Source organism: Micropterus salmoides, unplaced genomic scaffold, assembly GCF_014851395.1.
Source record: "Micropterus salmoides isolate LMB-PRFRI ecotype aquatic unplaced genomic scaffold, ASM1485139v1 Ms_hic_scaffold_22, whole genome shotgun sequence".
Taxonomy (NCBI): domain Eukaryota; kingdom Metazoa; phylum Chordata; class Actinopteri; order Centrarchiformes; family Centrarchidae; genus Micropterus; species Micropterus salmoides.
The window spans coordinates 3,474,149-3,498,409 of record NW_024041373.1 but is presented as its reverse complement, the minus strand read 5'-3'; the positions used below and the strand labels follow the sequence as shown (position 1 = coordinate 3,498,409).

Below are 24,261 nucleotides of genomic sequence, written 5' to 3'. Positions count from 1 at the left end.
AAAAAAGAACAAATGATTACTCAAATGTTGCAGCCTTAAACCATATCTTGTACTCACTGATTTAAAAAAAATATTTAAGGACTTTGTGGGCTCTGTAAAATTGCACATTCTCCAGAATTGCACCAAGTAGGATGTGTCACTTTAAATGTCTAATTCCTATCACAATTATTATAATAAAATGTAAAACCTTTATTTTTGTTTTAGCATCAGAGAGTGCAAAAATGTAATCAGTGTTTGGTGCTTCCCAGTGGACCTTTGTTCACTGCTCATCAAAATGTTGCCACTGATGGAAGAGGGCAGGACTAACACTTTATATATTAAACATTATATGCATAAATTAAAAATCTGTTTTCTGCATTCAGTCCAGAAGTTGAAATTTGAAATGCTTACTTTCATACTTCCTTATCTCTCAGCTCAATACAAACATGCTATTGGGAAGCTAATTAGGGGCCGGGCAGCTCTGGTGCTGGTCCCTCTTGTAGTTGCCAATGTTGGCAAATCTGGCCCCCTTCATTGTCTATCATTATATAACGCTGTTACATCCTGCACAACAGCAAGAATCAAATAAGAGACATCTGAAGAGGTTTGAATGCAAAGTCTTTATTGAAATTTGGATATTAGCTGGTTAAGCTTGGCATGGAAACACAGACTGGATCTTATTCTCCGCCACCTTCTCTGTTCCACAGAAGAATACGCTGTAAAAGAAGAGGAAGATGTAAAAAGAGAAGTATATTACTGAAGAGAGTGTGACTGAATATTCTGGTTTATGTCTAAGTTATCTATTTGAATCTATACAAATGTGTCTAAATAGCAAACAGTTAGTCTTCTCTATTAGCACTAGTCATATCCTACTATGCTCTGATTGTTTAAAATCTGTTTGGGCTGACAAGCCAAAATGTATAAACGCAAGTAATTCCAAAAATAATAAATACATCTAGAATTAAAACATTTCTCCCATCACTATATTTGTATTTGTATTGATAGATGTATTGTAATGATATGAAAGAAAGTGGGTGACAAACCATCAGTAAATCCCATAAAGAGAAATCTTTGTACTCTACTACACCATCTCCCCCCAACCCCACCCTCCAGCTGCCCTAAACACTAGAGGGCACTAGGGGCAGTCCTATGGTGCCCTCTAGTGACCAAAGCTAGTCCATGTCTTGTACTGTGGCACTGTAGCCCAGGGAACTGCTACAGTTTAACTGTAGAAACACATCCAAGCTATGTCCATCACTTCTTATAAATGTCTACACCCCTCCTTCCTGTCCATCCAGAATATTCGAGACAACTCTGAATACAATGCAGTCCAGTAAAACTCCTTCACTATGACCTCACTGCTAAAACGCATCATTGAATCAACACCTCTAAAAACAAAGTGTGTTGTATTGGATTGCTTTAGACTATACAGGTGTACCTAATAAAGAGGCCACAAAATGTATTTTTGTTCATGCATTTTCCAATATAACATAAAATATATAACAACACAACAGGAGGGGTATTGGCAACAGCAGCTTAATGATCTGGAGACAGCTGATACACATATAGTACAAATAAAATATACAGGTGAAGTAAACAGGAATGCAGGGACAGAAATTACTGTGAAAAGTTAAGAGTGAGAAATAAGCACACCAGTCACTGGTGAAATAGTTTTATAATAATAAATAACAATATAATTATATTTTGTACTTATTCTATAATTTGTTTACCAGCTGTTGTTACGTTGTGAGACTTCTTGGGGTCTGCTCTGGATTCTGAATCACTTTAATCAAAATTGTGCTTCAATTTGCACTTTAAAAAAATGTTGCTTGTTGCACTTATTTTTTGCATTTTTTAGTTCCTGCATAACAACAACAAAATAAATACATTGATTACAATTTTAATTTACATCTCTTGTGTCTTGACAGCAATGTGTAAAACTCAGGATATAAAACATTTTACCTATAAGATAAATGTAAACATTTCTCATGAATTAACTAACTATTGGTCGTATAATAATCATAAAAGCCATATAGTACGTAGTGCAATCTTTGCAGAACTACATTAAGCTTACTCATCTGTGCGATGCACCACTGTTTGGGCAATGGATTATTCTTCTACTACTGCTGACTTAAATAAACCTATAGACTTGATATTATTTTATATATAGTTCAGGTTTCACCTCCCCAAAATACTTAACATATACAATAGTATAGATACAATAGAATAATGTTAGATGTATCATATTGACATATGTCTCTAATCAGACACCATTGCATTCTATGGTAATATTCAGTTTTGTTCAAAACTAATTCAGCAATACTACCATCACCATTAAAAACATAGCGGAGATTGGCTGAATCAGTTTAACTGCAACTTATTTAGATATCACAGCTCAAAATGTCCTCTACCCAATGATTGACAAGACTGGGTGTATTACAAATAGTTTTAGTATTTGGCATTTACTGTTTAAACTGGCAAAGCACTATTATCATTTAGCGCCACTGATATTACTCATAGCTTAACCCCTTAAATCCAGTTGTCGCGAATTTACATCACACAGCTTCCATTCAGACTGCAGCCGAAATAGCATATGTATTCCACTTGTGCCTATTTGTGCATATTCCATACGTACCTAGAAACCTTTTAAAAGCACTGGTTTCTCGTTAATGCCTTTTGTTGCTAATTTGCATCATACCGACATCACACCTGATTTTATATCTATTCTATGCTCTTACAAATTAACAGTATCCACTTAATTTAGCATCAGCTTGAAAGCAAATGAAAGACAAATAATACATTTTCTTACATAATTGTAAATAAATTCAGCTGTCAGCTGTTTCCTTATACCCACCAAATGTCTTGAAGAAAATGGTGGATGTTTAACACTTGCATCTCACATTAGGTGTCTGTCACGGTTGTCTTTACAGAAAAGACAAACTTACATCTTCTTGTCTTTTCCTCTCTGCAGCTTCACTTTGGATGCACCGTACTTGGGTCTCAGCGGGTTCAAGATGTGGTTGTTCCAACGAAACTTCACCTCTGTCACATCACCCATGTCCACCTCAGCATCAATCAGCCGCTCATAGTTCCTTCCAGGCCTCAGTATACCCCTGGAGAAATGTCACAGCAGATCAAACTCAAAGCACACTTCACAAAATGTAGCAATGCAATCTGTCTCCTTTAATGGCTCTGACAGTGCAGTCGTAGCTCCATTACTGTAACAGAGTTGGGTGGTGATGTCTTGCAGTAATATAATACCTCTTGCAATAAGTGTCCTCTAAAGACTTTGTACTTTATTTAGTTACTATATACACATACTATGCAGTAACTCTGTTTCTGTAAACATACGAAGTAAGCCACATATTAGAGCCCTTTGTCATTCAGCTGCTCCCTCCCACACAGCGTGGAGGAACCATCTGGTGGCTGTTAGTGAAACTGCAGTTTAAAAATGCCTCCGCTCGTGGCACATCATGCAGAGATACTGTAAAAGAGGAGATGAAAGGTAGCCAGTCCATTGGCTGAAGAGTCAAAGGATCTGTTACTGACCAGATCTGTCATTAAGGGAGCAGGGAGTAACATCACCAAGGAAAAGCACAAGGAGGCAGGTCCTCTTCTGCAACTTTCCCTCAGTCAGTAATGTCACATAGACTAAAACCCCATGGTGTGTTCTACAGGACAATATTATAATGTTCTTACTCATATATCTTGTACTCCTTGGTGCTGTCTTTGTCTCCAACGAATGCTACATACATGAAGCCTGGGTTAGGCCAGCTGGGACCATTCAGGGTTACCGTCACTTTGTAGCTGTAACCTAGAAGTTGCAAGAAATAGTAAGCAGTAACACTATTTCACCATAGCATCACATTATAAGATCTTGATAGATGCACAATCTTCCATGATTGAGGATTATCAAAGAACACAGAGAGGAAATATCTTCCAGTCTACCTTTCTACAAATTGTTGTAGGTGAAAACCTTGAGAATCTACAACATAATGCAAGCTGACATTGAACTAAGCTCTTTCATTCTCCTGCCTACCCTGCATTATCTCAGCACAAAATAAACTAGTTTCACAATTATGGCTCTAAAACTGTGAGATGCCATGTTTTTTTGGCCTATTCTGGCGGACATTCCCTTTATTCTCAGTGTAAAATACAATATTTAAAGATAGTTTCTGCATTAAAATGATAAGTGTATTTTATTTTCACAATATTCGTATACTGAAAGTATGTGATCTTTAGTTTGTTACTTACTACAAAGATTCTTTCAGGTCTGATCAAAACACTTTACCCATAGTTGCTCCTGAGGTGTGTGACCTCTGACATATATATATATATACTCAAAGATCTAAGACTTTCTCTATGTACACAAAAGGCCTATTTCTCTCAAATATTGTTCACAAATCTGTCAAAATCTGTGTTAGTGAGCACTTCTTCTTTGCTGAGATAATCCATCCACCTCACAGGTGTGGCATATTAAGATTCTGATCAGACAGCATGGGGATTGCACAGGTGTGCCTTAGGCTGGCCACAATAAAAATATATATAAATATATACATATATATATATATATATATATGGATAAAATGTAAGCTAAATGAATAAATAAATAACAGGCTCCTTTACTTAAAGCAAAACTACATCGTGGAGTACACTATTTTCCAAAATTATCTTTACAAATCTTGTACAACCTGGATACCTGGATAAACCAGTTACCTCGCTTCGTAGTACAGGCCACAGATGCCCTTGATTTCAACCTTTCTTGGATAACAATGACCTGGATGACAGAGAATCATCACAGACATAATACCCCACTAGTTATTGCTCTGTATTACTCTGTATCACCATTCCTCTTATAGACTGGAAAAAGGTCAAGGATTATCCCAGAACTCAGGATCATGTTGAACAATTTAGCATAAGCTGGTAAGAAGATACAAGCTGGATTCTTAATGTATTCATTCAAGACTTTATCTACACCAGCAGCCTTACCACTCTTGAGGCTCGCTATACCTTTTGAGATTTCCTCCTCTGTGGAATCAGCATGTAATGCCCCAGTAGCAATTTTAGTCATCCCTTTGGGGTTCAATATCCGCCAGGCCTTTGAAGTGCTCACAGAAGTCTTTTTAAATGTACAGAACATTCTTTATGCTTATTATGAGCCAGTATATCCCAGTATGGCTTCATTTTCCTGAGCTCACTGTTAAATGTCTTTCTATGAACTCTCCATGCCATAATAAATTCTCTTTCTATATATATATATATATATATATATATAAAACATGTCCTACAACCTTTGTAAGTCACACTTTTATTTTCTTTCAGAACAGGAAGGGCAGTATACTTACGGCTAAAGGACTTTGAACTGCCTGTGTTGAGGAAGTACTTCGTCATCAAAATGCCATCAGTCACAGTGAACTTGTCAGCCTGGTGGCCCATCAGAGGACATTTGTTGTCTGCACATGGAAAACACTTTCCCTGTGAAGACAAGGACACAGTGAAGTGTGAAGAATGAGCTCACCCTGTTATGGAGTGTTAGTTCTCCTGTCAATAGTCAGGGCAATGTGACTCCTAAAAGACATTTTCCCTATACTTATATAAAATATGACAGATTGCCATCTTATTAATATGAAGATGGAGACTGGGGTTGGTTTTGCAATATGTTACTGTGTGGGAAAAGTTTGACTTTGTGGCTGTCATCTATGGCTGCAGGAATAACACTAGGGAGCTTTTACGAGGTGAACGACAAGGAGGTGTTGTAATCTCTCAACAGATAGTCATATGAGGTCATACTCTGCGCTCCCGGGCGTCCTTTGATCTGGACATGTGTCCAGAGCAGGGATAAACACACCAACAGCTGCAGATACAAGCTGTGCCCATGGAAGACATGAGGGAAGCCTATATACATTGCAACAAAAATCCAATCTTGCCAAATCGACTACTAAAACAAAAGAAATGGTTCACAGCCATATCAGTGTCATACAGCAACAGGTGGCAGTCCCATTCACATGCTCAGATAGTGGAGATATGTGCCCCTTCTTCTTCTCCAGCCCAGATCTGATAGTCTTGAGTCACTTTTTAAAGTGGATCTTTCACATAGAGCTTAACTATGGCGAACTTTTACATGCTTTTGACCAATTGCAAACTATCTTTCTATCTGCTGAGAAGCTTTCATATTAGCTGTGTTGCACCATCCAATTGTATGTAATCTTGTTCTATTGGAGTATGAGGTGGCATGGTTTGAAGTCAGTCGTGAGACAGGAGTCGACTGTAAAAATACATACATACTAATTAAATAAATTAACCAACCGAGCCAGTTAGCAAGCAAGCAACTTGGCTTGCTAGCTATGTTAGCTAGTTAGCTTGCCAGACACAGTAGCTCTCCAACTAGCCCTGCATGTAGTCGCTACATCACCACAACGGCACACAAATGAATTTCCCTGAGCCACTTTCTGGTCCGACCAGGCCTTTTACACACATCTGACAGATCGAGTTAGGCAACTAGTTAATTGGCAGATAAAGAGTTCAACATATAAATTTTGGTGCATTGTTATAAATCTAGATTTAAAAAAAAAATTAGTTCCACTTCAACCAGTTACAACATTACAAAGTTATATATAAAGTAGGATTTTTAATACAGGACTTTAACTTGTAATAGTGTATTTACATTTTGGTACTGCTACTTTTATTTAATTTGTCTCCCCCTTCTGACAGCAAGAGTGATTACACAACACTGTGGACGTGATTATGACGTAAAGGCTCTGCCACACTGAGCTGCTGCTGTCACTACAGTCTCTGCCCCTTCAGCTCTGGCAAACAAATCATTGCCGGGTGGCATGAAACACAACACTACCAGTTCGCTAGCGCGGTAATATTGCAACAGACTCCAGATTTGAATACTCTGGTATACTGCTAATACACAGAGATTTACATGCCACTGATAAGCTTAATGAGCTTGGCGACGGCTTGAATGGAAATGACATATGACAGATAAGGTCAAAGTAAAATGTAAAAGAGAAATCAATGTTTAAAGGGGTAATATGTAGTTTTCAGCGGCCAATAGTGGTTTATAAGTTAGACCACAGTAAGTAAGGTTACTGTAGTGAAAAACATTAGTTCTTCCACTGTGTTGTTGTAAATGCTCCGTACTTGTATAGCGCCTTTCTAGTCTTTTCGACCACTCAAAGCGCTTTTACACTACATCTGCATTCACCAGTCATACACTGAGCCTAAGTGCTCAACAAGCGATTAACTGCCAACCCGCTCTCACTCCTAAGCCACAGCCGCCCCTGTGTTGTCCTGTGCCCATCTTGCATTATTGACCGACAAAAAGTCGGTAAAAAAGTAAATTATTAATAAGTAATTTCATTGAAAAACTACATATAGCCCCTTTAAGACAACCACTTAGAAATTAAACATTGAACACTGTTTATGTGTGATCCTATAATGGCTAAATATTCCAGGTCAACTAATAACTAATTAATTATTTAAAAAGACTTTAACATGCATCAACCAAAGTTGATATTTAAGTTTGTAGAATGTGCAATGTCTCATTTTGTTTGCTTGGGCAGGCACTAACTTTAACGCTCTTAGTTGAACCAAAGACTTACAGCAGCAAAACTGTCCTTGTCAGAGCAGGGGAATGCTACAAAGCCTTGGGGTTTGACCACACTCTCGCTGTAGTACTGGTAGGCTCGGACGTGGTTGCAGGCATCAAACTTCTTTGTACCTGGCAAAAGATTGGAACAAGTGATAACAGGGAAGTGGAGAAGAAATGAGAGGAGCATGGTGTTAAAACAGGGTATGGTAAGAAGGAATAAGTGATGAGGTGTGAATTCAGATTTAAATCTTGAATTTCAGATAGCTAAGTTTATACTCATGACCTTCTGGCCAGGGTCGGGTCAGAATGATAGTAGAGTGACAAAAACGTTTGGAGGTTTTGAAGACTGAGAAGCTGTCATTTGAAGTGGAGAATTATATTTAAAACAAGCAGGAATTGCCATACTGTCACTTTGAAAATCAACACTGATTTGCACAGCACAAGTTTAAGTTACAGTTTTGAAAGTAAGCACCAGTAAAACAAAAATAGGAAGAATCTTAGAATCAGAGTGAGAATGTGAGACAGAGTGGTAGTGTCAGTGAGAGGCAGACATAGAAAGAGGTCAAGGCTTCTGTTGTTTTCTCTTCCAGTACAGGACTAACAAAAGGCGCTCCAAGGCCTTCAGCTGTGCAGCCCTGACTCCCACTCTCTCTCTCTTATCAATAGGATCAAAGGTGGCCAATTCAGCTATGCCAAAAACACCCCCTCTAGACACAGGGATGGCACCAGTACTGCCACTTGAGCCTTGCTACTCAGACTGGTCCAGAAGGAATAACTCCATCTGGGGTGTCGACAATTTTTCCATTGGGACAACTCCAATATATTTCACAGGGGCACTGCATTGGAAGTTGCATGGGTGAGGAAATAAGATGTGTCATTGTGTTGTGTTTTGAAAGCATGCCTGTAGACTTGACGACACTGGACATAGAGTGTGGAGAGAACATAGTATATCAAAGGTGACACAATGAGCTTTTAAGTTTACAGATATAGTTTAGTCTCTTAATTTGTTACTTCTCAACCAACACAGACAGGAAAAGGATGGACAAAAACAAACTTGAAATTTAGTTTGATGTAATGGCTGGTTGATACATTGCATGCCAAAAACAATTTGCATATTAATTTGCTGACAGATTCCTTAGGTTGAGGTCAGAGAAAGATGATGGTCTTGGTTAAAGTAAAATTGACAGTGTGGACTAGAGTCAGACTTGACTTGCAACTCAACTTTGACTTTAACGTCAATGACTCATGACTTCACTTAGACTTGAGCCTTTTGACTCGAGCTGACTTGACACTCCCCATGCCCAAATATAAATTATGATATAAAAAAACTGTGCAGCTCATCAACATAGCACTGTACTATTAATTCAATTTTAATCTCAATTACAACTTTGGCTACCACCCAGGGTGCAAACTATGGGGGAGCAAAGCTCCTCATAATAAGACATGCACTCTCTAAAATATTGACAGTATGCTTTTTTGCCATTATTTTCTATATTTCTGCATCGCATGGATGTTTAAAATCAGGAGCGTCTGGCTTCCTCCAGCCAAAGGGAACAACCTGCCGCTCTGCGGTTTCCTCTCCCTGGCCCTGTACTCCCCAGCACCCCAATGGGAACTACAATGGGACGTGTAATATGATTGACGTGCTGTGAACAATGTTACGCATAATCCATGCACAACAGCTGAGGGCTCTCCGCAGCGTCACATAACTTTCAAAATTCCACAATCTCATGGAGAAAAGAAAGGTCAGGTCGAAACAGTGTAGACTACCGCAGCTGTTGCATGAAGCGTAATTGTAACAAAATGGCTACATATAGTAATAAAATAAATAAGATTAATACCAATAATAATAATTAAAGTTGCAAGCAGCGTTGGGCGGGCCCTCACACGTGTAGTGCATCGAGGTGTGAAGCGGAGTGTGTAAATCATCCAAAAACGACCATAAAATTCAAAACGGCCGACTTCCTGTTGGATTCAGGGCATCGCTCCAAGAGGCTTTTTGGTATGTCTGGACATGATACATGTGCCACAGAAATTTCATACATGTAGGTGAAACATGCGGTGGGGGCTGCTTGGTTAAAGGTCACTTCCTGTTGCCACCAGGTGGCGCCATGTCTGTGGGTAAATGTCAGCATGTACATGTGTTCAGGGCGGGACTCTTATTAAATGTGTAAAATCTGGTACAGATCTGAGCATGTACAGTCAAGTTACAACAACTTCCTGTGTCATGGCGAAGAGTGGAACACCCCCCCAGCCATTAACTGCAAACTCACAAGTTTTACAACATGGCTTCATCAATATGTTAGGCCTTTCTGGGACAGTTCTGAAGTTGATATGTCCAACCTACTAGGAGTAGTACATTACAGCGTAAAATGTGTCATTCCCTGTTGTCAGCAAGTGGCGCTATGACTTTGAGTGAATATTGGCATATGGATGTGTTTATTTATGACTCAAAACTCAAAGTTTAGGACTTCAGACTCAACTTGAGACTTGTAAAATGAGGACTTGGTCCCACATGTGCTAATGTCAGTCTTCAGTATCAAAGTCCTACACTTTGTACATCCGCCATCCACCCTGGCCACGTCCCCACATCTTGAGTGTGTTAACTGATGCCACTAAACCTAGTTCAGGCAGTGATTAGTAGTACAGTGTATAAATGTATTTTCTAGGAGACAGGCTGTAAATCTTACTGCTGAATCAGTAATAGCTGAATGCATGTAGGCCTGGGGCTGATTGTGAAAGTATCAGGCATGTTTGTTATAATAATAATAATAATAATCATTATTATCATCATATGTAGCTACAATTATGCTTCAAAAGCTGTTTGCGACCTGACCTTTCTTTTCTCCAGGAAAGGGAAGAATTTAGAAAAGTTGCGTGACGCTGCAAATCAAACAGTAGTTGATCCATGCTGATGTCGTGATGTGCTGGCTGCCCTGCCTTGCATCAGGCTAATTTAAACAAATCGTTCTACATTTGCTTTGTACCATCACATAATTTCTTGCAGGCTAAAATTAACACTTTGACATAATACCGGTGGTACATACTATAGTATATAGTATGGTTTGTGTTAGCTGGTGACGTAATGTGGAAAGCATAACGTTACAACTGTATTTTGCACAGGATAACGTTAGCAACTGGCATTAGCCGATGAGCTCATACCAGCCTATCTGATGTTGTTTTCACTCGACATCATCTGATTCTCCTTTGGCATGATGTGCTTCAGCATAAAACTTTGTTGGTTTTTATCTTACTGGAGTTTATGTTGAAGTTTGTGTTTTGTAAAAACAGAATAGTGCTTTAACACTTTTTTTTAGCTACAGCCCATTGACAAAAAGGAAGTAAAAAAGTGTTTTGTTTAATAAGTAATTTCATTGAAAAACTATATATAGCCCCTTTAATCAAATAATTAGTTATACCAGTTGACACTGCCAACAAATAATCTAAACTGTTACTCAGTAACGGGTTACTGTAATAGCGGTAATATTACTTTTCCCAGTAACTAGTAGTGTAACGGATTACTATTTCCAAAACCGTAATATTATTACAGTTACTAATCCAAGTAACGCTATGTTACTGCGTTACTGAATGCACCATCCTGACGCAGGTCAGCGGCACTGGAACTTGAGTCAGCTGTTAGCCATAAAGCTAAATGAAGAATGGAGATGAAGGTGTTCTTTCGACAGCTGTAGGTATCACCATTATTGTGTCACAGTTTATCTCAGCAAGTGGCGTTAAGAAACAATATATGATTTGTAAAAAACATTCTGCTTGCTGCTGTTATGAATATGAGTATTAGTTAAAAAGTAACTTTTTACAATTCATGAGTAACTTGCCCACTGGTTGTCGACCATTAAATTAACCTCCAGTTTTCTTGATTAATAATTGATTGATCAGTTTGTAGGTCATTTTTTTGATTGATCAGTTTGTAGGTCATTTTTTAAAGTCTAATTATTTAATTCCAGCTTCTTAAATTTAAATATTTTCTGGTTTCTTTCCTCAGTAAACTGAATATCTTTGGGTTGTGGACAAAACAAGACATTTAATGATGTCATCTTAGGCTATGGGAAACACTGAACAAAAATGTTCACCTTTTTCTGACATTTTATAGACTAATCGTTAAATCGGGAAAATAATCTTTAGTTGCAGCCCTACGGGGGAGAATGACAGAATGTTCTTAGTTGTTCTAATTGTCAGAATTCTGGCAGTAGCCTATGTGTGTTTTTTAAACCAGCATTGACAACTACACACAACAATGCAAAGAAAGCCAAATAGCCAACTTGACTGAGTGTGAACAGCTGCAGTATTTGTTTGGCAAAATAAATGTGACTACACCAAAATCGTCATTGTGATCATTGCGTTTCCACACCCTCCCAGTAGGCATCCAGGTTAGTAGGATTCCCTTTGTTGGCGGAGCAGCCGGGCATCAGCTCTCCTCCATTGGGGTAGAAGTCAATGTGGCCCACAGATTGTGATATCCCCAGACCTGAAAGGATGGAAACAAAATTCACTTTTCGCATAGAGACATCAGATTCTTTCAAATTTGACCAAAATTCCTCCTGAGTTCCAAACTCAATTAGGCAACATTAAAAAATACCATGCAAATGGTTCATTTTTTTCCATCAAGGGTTGTCACATACTTAAACGAATACTACTTATAGGTAAAGTGTACAACTCATTTGGACAAGAGTTTTTGAAAGTGCAATGAAGACATTATCTCTTACTTCAATCTCATTTATTGTGATCAACAGTGATATCTACCAAGTTTGGATTTGAAAGGAAGTCCATCACTGTGAATGACATCCACAAAGGTGGCGTCGCTGGTGTCCAGACGCACAGAGGCATCAGTGTCCTGGAAGTAAGGTTCAGCTGGGTCCAGTCCTGAGTAGAGAAAGAACGGTGTGAAATCTCTGAGGAGTCAAAGGAATTTCAATGTGGAAACGTAAATCAAATAATGGACTACAACAAAGACGAGCATCCTTTATCCAAAACTAAGATATTGTAGATTCACCTGCCAAAATAAGAGTATTTAAAACAATAGATTAGGTATTGGCAGATTGAGTAAATGTTTATCTGTTAGTGTAGATTGACGTGTGGTTTTACATATTGGTATTGGTTGGGTCAGTCTCAATCAGTGTCAAGTTCCTAATAAATTCAAAATCAAATTTAATATAAATGCTACAAGCAGCGTTGGAACGGCACTTGCACCCTGATGCGCATCGGGGTATGGTGCGGTGCACGTCAGCCGACACAGCTATGAAATGTCACTTCCTGTGTTCCCTATGTGGCAATGGAGAAAGCCGGCAAATTCTACATTATGTCCTTAATAATAATAACAATAATAATACATTTTATTTATAGGCGCCTTTCTGAACACTCAAGGTCACCTCACAAAACATAATAAAACAGTACAGCAATAATCGATAAAATTAAAACAACTGGAAACAAAGATTGAGAAAGAGTGATCACGTGGGATATGCCAATTTAAAAAGATGTGTTTTCAGGCGGGATTTAAAAATGTAAAGTGAGTCAATGTTGCGGATGTCTGGTGGAAGAGAGTTCCAGAGACGAGGGGCAGAGCAGCTGAAGGCTCTGGACCCCATGGTGGTCAAACGAGCAGGAGGTACAGTGAGGTTATAAGAAGAAGAAGTGGGTATGGGTGGGTGTGTTAATATGAAGGAGGTCAGTGAGGTTCAGAGGAGTGAGGTTATGAATGGCCTTGAAGGTCAGGAGCGGAGTTTTGAAATCAATGCGGTATTTAACTGGAAGCCAATGAAGCTGCTGAAGGACAGGAGTAATGTGATTAATAGAAGGGGTTCTGGTGATGATATGGGCAGCAGAGTTTAATTTATGTATGGATTTGAGAGGAAGACCAACGAGAAGAGAATTACAATAATCAATGCAGGATGTGACCAGTGTGTGAACGAGAATGGCTGTACTAGTGGGTGAGAGAGACGGTCGGAGGCGATTTATGTTACGTAAATGGAAGTATGCAGACTGAGTGACATTATTAATGTGAGCTTGAAATGAAAGTGTGCTGTCGGGGATCACACCCAGACTCTTGACCTGAGGGGAGGGGGAAACTGTGGAGTTGTCAATGGTAAGAGAAAAACTGTCAAATTTAGTCAAAGTGGATTTGGTGCCAATGAGGAGAACGTCTCGGTTCCCTGAGAAGGGGAACGAGACACTGCGTCGGTGACGACACTATGGGAACGCCTCTGGGCGTGGCAGGGCTAAAATCATGAATGAAACTACTCCAATCCTATTGCCGTTGCTAGAACAGTAGCGTGTGACGGCGTAACTGGAGGCATATATAAGCACGCCAGCACACCGGACACAGCTCTTTGCTATGAAGCAAGGCACTCCAGGCGGGGTGAGGTGTGGCGGATCGACGCAGTGTCTCGTTCCCCTTCTCGGGGAACAAGGGTTACATACGTAACCCGAGACGTTCCCCTTCGAGGGAACTCGAACTGCGTGGGTGACGACACTATGGGAACGAGAATACCCACTATGCCACGCCGAAGCCTCCGCCTGCCCCCCCAGCATGCAGTAACCCGTAGGCACGACTAAGAGGAGAGCGCACGGGTGCCGGGTGCAGAAGGAAGGTCCAGACTGTAAAACCGGATGAAAGTGTGAGGAGTGGCCCAGCCAGCTGCTTCACACAAATCCTGGAGCGAAGCCCCTGCGAGGAGGGCCCTAGAGTGCCTCGAGTAGAGTGCACCCTTACAGCCATAGGTGAAGGTAACCCGCGCACCTGATAGGCCAGGGAAATAGTCTGAACGATCCAGTTGCTGATCGTGTGTGTAGAAGCGGGAGCCCAGCCTTGGGGGACCCGAAACACACCAGCAACTGGTTTGCTTTCCTCCACCGGGAGGACCTCAGACTGTAAATACTCAGCGCTCTGACCAGGCAGAGCAGATGAAGTCTCCCGTCCTCCGCCGTCACATGAGGTGGGGGATGATAGTGAGGGCATCTTAAGGGTCAGGTGCTTGGCCTCAGCCGACTCCAGGGGTTCGAAGGGGGCCTCAGCCAGCGCTTCGAGAACCACTGCCAGGTCCCAAGTGGGAACCCTGGAACGAGTCACGGGTCTCATCCTCCGGGCTCCACGGAGGAAGCGCACGACCAGTGGAAGCCTCCCCAGAGGCCCATCCCTCAGAGGGGCGTGGAACACTGTCATGGCCACATACACCTTGAGTGTGGATGGGGAAAGGCCAGCAGAGAAACGGTCCTGGAGGAACTCCAGTACCATAGTCACCGGGCAGGTAACTGCGTCCACCACCTGTTCTCTACACCGGGTGGCAAACACATTCCACTTCAGGTCGTACGTCCTTCTCGTGGACGGGGCTCTGGAGCTGAGCAGCGTCTCGACTGTTCCCGCCGTCAGGCCCGCCTCAAGGAACTGAGCCCCCTCAGGGGCAAGACCCACAGTCTCCACAGGGCGGGGCAAGGGTGGCCCTGCGCCTGAGACAGCAGGTCCCTGCCTCAGCCCCTGTGTCGACAGCAGGTCTGCTCCCTGATTCTGGGTCCCCGGGATATACGTCGCTCTGAGAGACAGCAGTCTCTGCTGGGACCACAGGAGGATCTGATGTGCCAGCTTGCATAATGGGCGCGAGCGCAGACCCCCCTGGTGATTCAAATAGGCCACCACTGCCGTGTTGTCGGTCCTGACAAGGACGTGGCGACCGCGGAGAGCGGGCAGAAAACTCCTCAGAGCTTTGAAAACTGCCAACATTTCCAGGCAATTTATGTGCCAAGAGAAATGATGCTCCTGCCAGGAGCTTCTCGCAAAGCGGCCGTCCATAACTGCGCCCCACCCCGCGAGTGAGGCATCTGTCAAAATAATTGTTCGGCGACATGACGCTCCCAACACGGGACCCTGGGACAAGGAATCAAGGTTTCCTCCATACTGACAGGGAACGAAGGCACCTGCTCGTAACCCATATCAGACTGAACAGATTTCCCCCTCTGGGAGAATCCCTTAGATTTTAACCACCACTGCAGGGCTCTCATGTGCCGCAGGTCAGATGGGATTACGCTGGACGCTGCCGCCATGAGACCCAACAACCTCTGAAAGTGTTTCACAGTGATGGTGCGGCCTAGCTTCACTCTGGTCACTGAGGACAAAATGGACGCATGCAGGCGACAGGTGGGCCCGCATCGTTGTTGAGTCCCACACCACCCCTAGGAACGTAGTCCGTTGGGCGGGCGTCAGCACGCTCTTTTTCGGCTGGGACCGTCTCTCTGCAGCCGTCACCATCCTGGACCCAGACCGACATGGGAGATACTACTGGCCTCCCCTTGCGTCCTGGCATGCTGAAACCTGCTGACGACAGCGTCCACTGCCTCGCCAAACAGGCCAGAGGTCGCGTCGAGCAGAAGGTCTTCTCCCTCTCCTGGATGCCCGACAGGTTGAGCCACAGGTGTCGCTCCGTGGCCACCAGCGCCGACATGGAGCGGCCAATGGCGCGGGCCGTCTCCTTTGTGACTTGGAGTGACAAATCCGTGGCTCTGCGGAGCTCAGCGATGTCCTCAGAGGGCCCCCCTCCCGAGTCCATGTCCTTCAGCAGGTCGGCCTGGTATGCCTGCAAAACCACAATTGTGTGCAGGCTCGCACCAGCCCGGCCCGCCGCCATGTACGCCTTGCCTACCAGAGCAGATGTCACGCGACATGGCTTGGTAGGCAGCGCCGGCTCTTTAAGGGACAACACAAGACCAGGCGAGAGATAGCTGGCCAAAGCATCCTCAAACCGGGGCATTGTCCCATAGCCGAAACCCTTAACCCCCGTAATGTCGCTGTAAACACGGAGCGGGGGAGTAGTCAGACGTGCTGAGAAAGGCTTCCCCCAGGATTTGCACAACTCGTCGTGCAAATCTGGGAAATAAGGCAGAGACCGGCGCAGAGACCAGTGTGGAGGTGGCGTGCGGCGCCGAAGGAAGCGCTCATCCGGCTTACTGGCAGCCTGTGCGTCTGGCACAGCCTGCGGCCAATCAGTTGGAGCTTGCTCACTGCCCATGTCACCACCTCCAAGAGCTCGTCATAGCTGGGCGCTGACTGATGACGTTGATCCGGCTCCCGGAAGTCTTCCTTCTCCATAATGCTGAGCACATACAGCTCCTCAGAACCGCACAGCCGCAGCCTCTCCAGGCTCACACCTCGAGCGAGAGAAGCCGTAAAGCGGGCTCCCGAACGGGGAAGAGGGGAGTCGGAGCCAGCAGACGAGGAACGGGAAAAAGCCTCGGCAGTCCCGATGCCCTCGGAGATGTCGCGCTGGGAGCCCCATGACCGAAGCTGCCGCGCCGCCTCAGCGACCGCCAGGCCCGAGAGCTGCCTGGGCATGCAGCATCCCCAGACAGACTGTTCAGTTTGAGGAAGTTGCAAGAGAACCAGGATTTGATTTCCGGCAATCAGAGAGGGAGGTGGGTGGGAGGGATGTGGTAGGTTTGGCAGACAGGTAGAGCTGGGTGTCATCCGTATAGCAGTGGAAATGGATGTTAAATTTACGAAAGTTTTCTTATAAAGGCGTTCCAGGCGACGACCTTTTACCTTGAGCTGGCGTAGTTCTGATGTAAACCATGGGGCAGAATGGGTGAAGGAAACAGTCCGGTTTTTTAAAGGAGCCAGAGAATTTAAAATGTTTTGAAAGCCATTGTTGTAATGAAAAACCAGATCATCGGGGTTGGAAAAACAGTTTATACTGGGGAGGCAGTCAATTTCACTAGAGAGAGTGTTAAATTAATGTCCTTAATATTTCTGACAAAGTGGCAGTTTTATTTTGGACAGTGTTAAGTTGACATTGAAAGAAATCCAACGAAGGTTAAAATCAAGGGCAACTGGACTTGGTTGAAGATACTGGAAGACGTTTCGTCCAAACAAACGTAACCTATTGGCCTCAGGTGAAGATACCAACGATGGTCGTTCAGTCTTGGTCACAGGTAGTCTTAACGACTGTAACGACTGTCGTCACAGAAACAAGGAACACTAACGAACCAGCAGTATCGATGACCCGGGCCAACGACCCCACTGAGGTTAAATAGCTGAGTTTCCCTGCCAGTCAGTCAGAACTGAAGAAGTCCTTTGGATGAGGGACGAAACGTCTTCCAGTATCTTCAACCAAGTCCAGTTGCCCTTGATTTTAACCTTCGTTGGATAACTATGACCTGGATGACTGAGAATCTTCATAGACATTGAAAGAAATGTGATCAGAAATGGGGAGGCCGCAGTGCAACCATGAGGAGTGACACCAGAGCAGCAAACCAAGTCCAAAACATGACCTTTGGAGTAAGTGGGAAAGTGAATATGTTGCTCCAATCCAAAACTGTCCAGGCAAGATGTAAATTCCCTTGTGGATTGTCCATATGTATATTAAAGTCCCCCCCAGCAAGTCACCTTGTACATCAAGAGTGGACTACACTGAGAAAATTGGAGGTAAATCAAATAATGATTGTCATTCGGAGATTACTTCCTGTTTCCAGTAAGTCGCACTGTGACTATAACTGAATATTGGTATGTAGATGTGTTCAGGGCAGGACTGTTATCAAGCATGTAAAGATTGGTACAGATGTTAGCATGTATAGATGAGTTGTCCAAAATAGAACAGTAAGTGACCATTATAAACTGCGAGTACTGCGGCAGGTTTACCTGTGATACGTGTGATGCCAGTGATCCTGCTTCCAACGTCTCCTGCAGCGTGAGCTCCGATGCTGTGTCCGATAATATGGAACTTATCAGCTGTCTGCTTGTAGTTACCCTGCAACATGCAACATGTTCCATTCAAAGATTCTGTGTCTACCACACTATCGTACATACAACATACCGTATGTCCACTGGGTGTGAGAATATCCTCTCGCTTTCCAGTTGTGTTTGTCTTTGGCCTTTCCACCCTGTTGGGTCTATTTTGAGCTTCTGTGATTACACTGATACTCAGCTGTTTGGAAGCAGTAATTTTACAATTAAACATGAATTCTGTATATGGGCATGTGTGTATTTCATTCTGTGCTCCATCAGTTTTGACCATCCTTTTTTAAATCTGTCTCCAACTTTAAGGAAGTACAATTCTACTTAACCAACATTTATGGAAATACATTTGTATGCTCTTGTATTAGATAAGAATAAATTGTAGTTATCAGTTTTATCTTTCTGTGCATAATACAGAGATGTGTCACATATCTCAGCACAAATACTTGAAGCAGGGTGAACTGCTAGCCTAGCTCTATCAAAAGTTCATAAAAATACTGTACAAGAAATCAGACAGCAACAAAGACATTTCCCAAATTGCCCATTCAATTTTTTCAATTGTCACATTCTGCCTGTCGGCTATGTTAAGCACTCTGAGTTATTTGATCAGTTCAGTGTCTGTTATTTAGTCTGTTGTGTTTTGGGGTTCAGTCCTATCTGTTGTCTTTGGTCCAGTCTGTTTATTTTGAGCGCTGCCTGATTTGTTATCCATTTGGTTATTATCATTCCATGTTAATCTGTCTTGTTCAGCTATCTTAGTCCGTTGTTGAGTTTGTGTGTGTCGTCTGCTTGTTCTGTGTGGTGGTTCTGGTCTGATCTGTCCTGTTGATATCTCGGTGTCTGCCTTAGTTCTTGTTCAGTTCTGTTCCTGTCTCATGTATTAGTTTCTGTACCATCATGCTTGGGTTCTGACTGTTTGCTAGGTGTCCATTTATGTTCTCTGACAGTTTCTTTGTTAATCAGATTTTTATCATTCTGCTTTAGTCTCTGTGTAGCCTTGTTTTTTATTTTATTCATCCGCATGTTTAAGTTTACTTAGTATCTGTTTTGTCTCTTATCTTAGTTCCTAGTCCTGTGCCTTAGTTCATGTCGTGTTTACTTCTGGTCTGTGTACTTCTGTGTTGTTTTGCCCATGTCTGCTCTGAGATCTGTTTAATCCCAGCTTCAGTCTGTTTTCCCTGTTGGTTGTAGTTATTGGTGATCTGTCTGCTTGTGTCTGTATTAGTTTGTCATTTACTTCTCTGATATGTTTAGTGTTCAGTAACTTGTGTTGTGTCTGTTCCCCCCCAGTAATCTGCATGCCTGCCAGTCTCTCTGTTTTCCCCTGCTGTCTCTCTGCCTGCCTGTCTCGTAAATCCTGATCCCGGTCACCTGTGTTGCTCCCGCCCTGCACGTTAGTCCCTGTGTATAAATGTTTGGTGTTTCTCTTCATTCCCCGGTCATTGTAGTGTGTTTCATGTTTTTGCAGATTGTGAGTAACCTGTATCTGTGGGATTTTGGATTACCTGCGTGTTATGGACTTGCTCTGCACCATTCTGTGTTCGCCCTGTGTTGCAGTAAGTTATTAAATCCCTGAACTGAATCTCAGCTCTAGTGTCTAGTTTGGGCTCTCACTCCTGCTACTCACTCATCCTGAAAACCCTGCTGCTCCTACTAGTATATACTGCCACATGTAGATATCTTCCTGTATTGATGCTTTATTGATGCTGGCATGTTGGTCCTCAAATGTAAGTTGCTTTGGAGAAAAGCGTCTGCCAAAAGAGTAAATGTAAATATAGTTGTGACCTACACCTACTAAGACGAGACGTGCACATTTGATGTCTGAAGGCCATTAATTTAACATAAAAAGATTAATATAATATTACCTCACTCAACTCTTACCCCAAAACTTACCCTTCTTTCGACCCAGAAATATTTGTGTTGCAAAATATAAAATTAAGGGAGTTATTGAGCTCTAAAATGTCCTTCAGTGTAACTGTCCCGATTAAAATTCTAACGGCAACAGTGTTTTTAAAGTGTAGATATTCATCCAAAAAATATAAATGAACACCCATGGCATAATTGTGTTAGATGTGACAGTGTGTGTCATCAAAAAGAAGATCCAGTGAAGTCCCTCTATCTATGGGCTGAAGTGAGGAAATCTCCCATATATGATGTAACTTTTGTAACAAAAATGCTTGTCCTTCAGTACAACATAGAAAACATACTTTTAATGTTATTTTATAAAAAGCTATATCAAATATGAAAAGTAATCTTCTAGAAGATACCTATAATATTAAGGTCAATACTTTATATAGGTGGCCAAGGAAATAAAAGAAGGCTACACTGACAGAAAAAAGACAACGCAGATCCAGTTGCTAGGGAATAAAGACTAGCCAGAAGAAAAGCAAATGTTGTGTTCATAGTTTTATGCTTCGGTCAGCACCAAAAAAGTACATTAACACTTAACAATAAGTTGCACTATTACACTGTTAAGGTTTATTGCACTGCAGTTAAGGTATAACTAATCGATTAGTTAATATTACATTAGGTAGGTAGATTTATTTTGTCACAATATAACTTTATTATTTTAAGGTTATATACTGAAATTGAGTTTTCAACTCCCCTCTGCTACATGCCAGACAATAAGCATTAATACTGAAGCAATTATAAAATTGGTCAACAGAATTAAACTATATTCAACGGAGCAGTGCGAAGGATGAATTAACTTAAATCTGATTATTATTAAATTGGATTATGAATTATATTAATAGCTACTTCACATTTGAAGTAGCTACGTGTCATTCAGGGTAACAAAATATTGTCATAGTATAACACTAGTATTTTATATTAAAATACAATAACTTTGTTTTATTGACTCAGAGAGATGAAAGCAACTCTCAAAGAATGGAGTGAAAAATACTTTTCATTGATTTTTGCATTTCTTTCAGTGTAAGACAAAAAAAATTGAGTTGTACTCATGATGATGATACTCATGATTATTTTTTTTCAAATACATTTAGCATTATACTGAATGACATTTGCAGGGTACATCAATCACAATAAAAATTTTACTTTTAGTTTCATTCTTGAATATAACTAATATAAGGGCATAGGTGAAACTCCAAAGAACATAAAGGCTTTTTGGGGATTTGTAATTGCTTTTTATTTTTTTGCTACTTTGAAAACCTTGTGTCTTTGACCCATTTACCATGAGGAATGTGATCATAGATGCCACCTGAGCAGACACCACCCTGGCGTTACTGGCAGCCTGGGCATACTGAGTCCTCACACCTTTCTTCCACTCCACAGCAATGCAGTTCACATTCTCCTTCGTCAACATAACCTAGACACAGCAACAAATTAGATAAGAGTCTGCCAGATGAGTAAATATATATATATTACATATTTTGTCATATCCTGCTGACAAAAAAGTGTCATGTCTCCTGGTTGGAGCTGCTGTAGTCAAAATAACCATATTTTTCACCTCAGTAAACATTTTTCTAATGAGTTTATGGTCTCAGTCGCTAGTTTCATATCATATGATCATATTTATCAAACAAAAAAAGACAAGAAAAATAACTGGAAAATAATTTAGAATAAATAAGCTTACATTTAAGAGACACCCTTTCCACTAACCACAATGAAAAAACAGAAGACAAATCCACAATACTAAAATTCAGCTTGAAAACATAACACATCATATGATTTTTAGTACATCAACTTAAGTATGATAAATTTGAAAATGGCAAAAAAAAAAAAGGGAAATATTTGGCTAATCAACTTCAGTGCAAAAAAGAAAATTATATTATTCCATCAATAATTAACACTATAGGTATAATCATACAAGACTGAAATAAACAAAACCTTCCACAGCAATCTATACTTATCAAGCAAGAAACTAAAGCTGATGATACACAGAGCAACTTTTAGAGCAATGGTGCTGGGCAACGTTGCCGTCAGTGGTAATGAGTAAAGATTACTACCGTATTCCCCTTCCCCCACCATTCCGCCACCTGCCCCGCACCACCACTATCCGTTCAAAACATGGTCGGACTTGCCACTAGCAACATTGCCCAGCAACATTGCTCAAAAAGTTGCCCCGTGTATCATCAGCTTAAAACTCTCAGAAATGGAATCTTTTCTGAATAACCTGAATTTACCCCTACTCTCTCAAGAACAAGCAGCCACACACAAAGCACCACTCAATCCCCAATAACTTAGCAAAGCTGTCAATGCCAAATAATAAATCAGCTGGACATGACCAATTTCCTGCTGAATACTACAAACATTTCCAGCACATAATATCACCACTATTCTCTAAAAGAAAAAAATACATCCACAATCCTTCAGCACATGAACACAGCAGCAATTTCAGTCTTATTAAAACCTAACAAAGACCCAACCCACGCCTCGAATTACCGTCCTGTCCCTAATTAATACTGATCTAAAATGATCACTAAAGTACTCACTAATAGTAATTGCCAAAGACAATACTAACATTCAACACTATTCAACATTATCAATCTATCCCAACAAAAACAAAATAAAACAATAGTATCACTGGATGTAGAAATAAAGTAAAGTAAATTGGGAATTCTTATTCAACATCCTTCTCAAATTTGGCTTTGGAGAGTTGTTCATACATTGGATTCAAACTTTGTAAACTGTGCCTACTGTATGACCACAAATGGCATTATTTCAAAGGCCTTTACTCTTCAACACGGAACCACACAAGGACGTCCGAATGTAACATGTAACAGTATTGCCAAAGCAATATACAAACTACACAAGAACAATCAACCATATATATGTGTGTGTGTGTATTAATAAAAATTTAAAATAATAAATAAATATATAAATAAATAAATCTTTATCAAATGTAAAAATAAAACAATTACTAAAATATCAAACGATCAAAATAATAATAATTTGAAAATCTGTACAATTATTTATCAATCTGAGGTTCCACTGGTTGTCCTCACTTCATGGCATGAGGAGACATATTTTGCAGCAATTATTTCACATTTGGGCATTTCTCCCAGTAAATAGGGGAGTTTCTGTGTGTCGAATTCAGGGTATATTTGGGAAATGTTTACAAAGTGTTTTTTGTCTTAGTGTTATATATTTAGGGCATGAGGTTAGAAAGTGCAGCTCTGTCTCTACCTGTCCCCTGTCACTCTGGGAGCAGAGTCTCTCCACTTGTGGTAGCCAGCTCTGTCTGTGGCGACCCTTTTCTATGGCCAGGCTGTGTCCACTCAGTCTGTATGTTGAACATTTTTCTTAGTTTAGGACATTTTATTGTACTCAGGTAATGTGCCAGTGTGAATTATCTTTAGGGTCAGATAACATTGGAATTTACTTTGTGTTTTGGTTGTTTCTTTCCAGTATTCAATATATTTTTCTTTCTGCTTGCTGATAATTTGGTTTGGTCTGCTTGAGTTGGTGTTGCTGTTCTGAGGCTGTTGGGGACTTGTTACTGCAGAGAGCCTCAGGAACAGCTGGCTGAGGGGACTCTTCTCTGGTTTCAGCTCCTGGTATGTTAGGGCTTTGTGATGATATGTCTCAGGGTTAACTGATTTTAAGTGACTGTAAAATTTAAGTGATCTTTTCTGTATTTTTAGTAAGAGGGGGTATTGGCCGAGCTCTGCTCTGCACAGGTTATTTGGTGTTTTTCTCTGCACCTGCAGGATGGACCTACATAACTCAGTATGGAAATATTCTAATGATTGTTTTGTCCCATTTGTCAAATTCATTAAGTTTTGGCCCCGCTACCATATAGAATTATTGGTTCTATTACAAATTGGAAAATTTTAAGCCAGATTTCAATTGGAATGTTGAAGTTCCCTGTGTATGTAATGTTGAGGCCTCTGTCTCTCTCTCTCTCTCTCTCTCTCTCTCTCTCTCTCTCTCTCTCTCTCTCTCTCTCTCTCTCTCTCTCTCTCTCTCTCTCTCTCTCTGTCATTTTTAT

The 24,261-nt window shown here is 41.2% G+C and overlaps 1 protein-coding gene and 1 long non-coding RNA gene across 2 annotated transcripts in view; one reads left to right on the top strand and one right to left on the bottom strand.

The window, feature by feature from the left end:
• Positions 1 to 580: 580 nt before the first annotated feature.
• Positions 581 to 24,261, bottom strand: part of LOC119917406 (inactive pancreatic lipase-related protein 1-like) — a 66,129-nt gene continuing 42,448 nt past the window's right edge. Inside the window, exons 5-13 of the mRNA XM_038737723.1 lie at positions 21,502 to 21,636; positions 18,216 to 18,324; positions 12,338 to 12,457; positions 11,946 to 12,062; positions 7,587 to 7,705; positions 5,325 to 5,454; positions 3,679 to 3,793; positions 2,925 to 3,092; positions 581 to 695 (exon numbers count right to left, since the gene is read on the bottom strand). Of these exons, the coding sequence (XP_038593651.1) occupies positions 626 to 695; positions 2,925 to 3,092; positions 3,679 to 3,793; positions 5,325 to 5,454; positions 7,587 to 7,705; positions 11,946 to 12,062; positions 12,338 to 12,457; positions 18,216 to 18,324; positions 21,502 to 21,636 (1,083 nt within the window). The 3' untranslated portion in view covers positions 581 to 625. The remainder of the gene's footprint in view (positions 696 to 2,924; positions 3,093 to 3,678; positions 3,794 to 5,324; positions 5,455 to 7,586; positions 7,706 to 11,945; positions 12,063 to 12,337; positions 12,458 to 18,215; positions 18,325 to 21,501; positions 21,637 to 24,261) is intronic.
• The window catches only part of LOC119917407, a 32,241-nt gene continuing 15,692 nt past the window's right edge, over positions 7,713 to 24,261 (top strand). The window contains exons 1-2 of the long non-coding RNA XR_005447272.1: positions 7,713 to 8,432; positions 19,780 to 19,867. This is a non-coding gene — a long non-coding RNA (uncharacterized LOC119917407). The remainder of the gene's footprint in view (positions 8,433 to 19,779; positions 19,868 to 24,261) is intronic.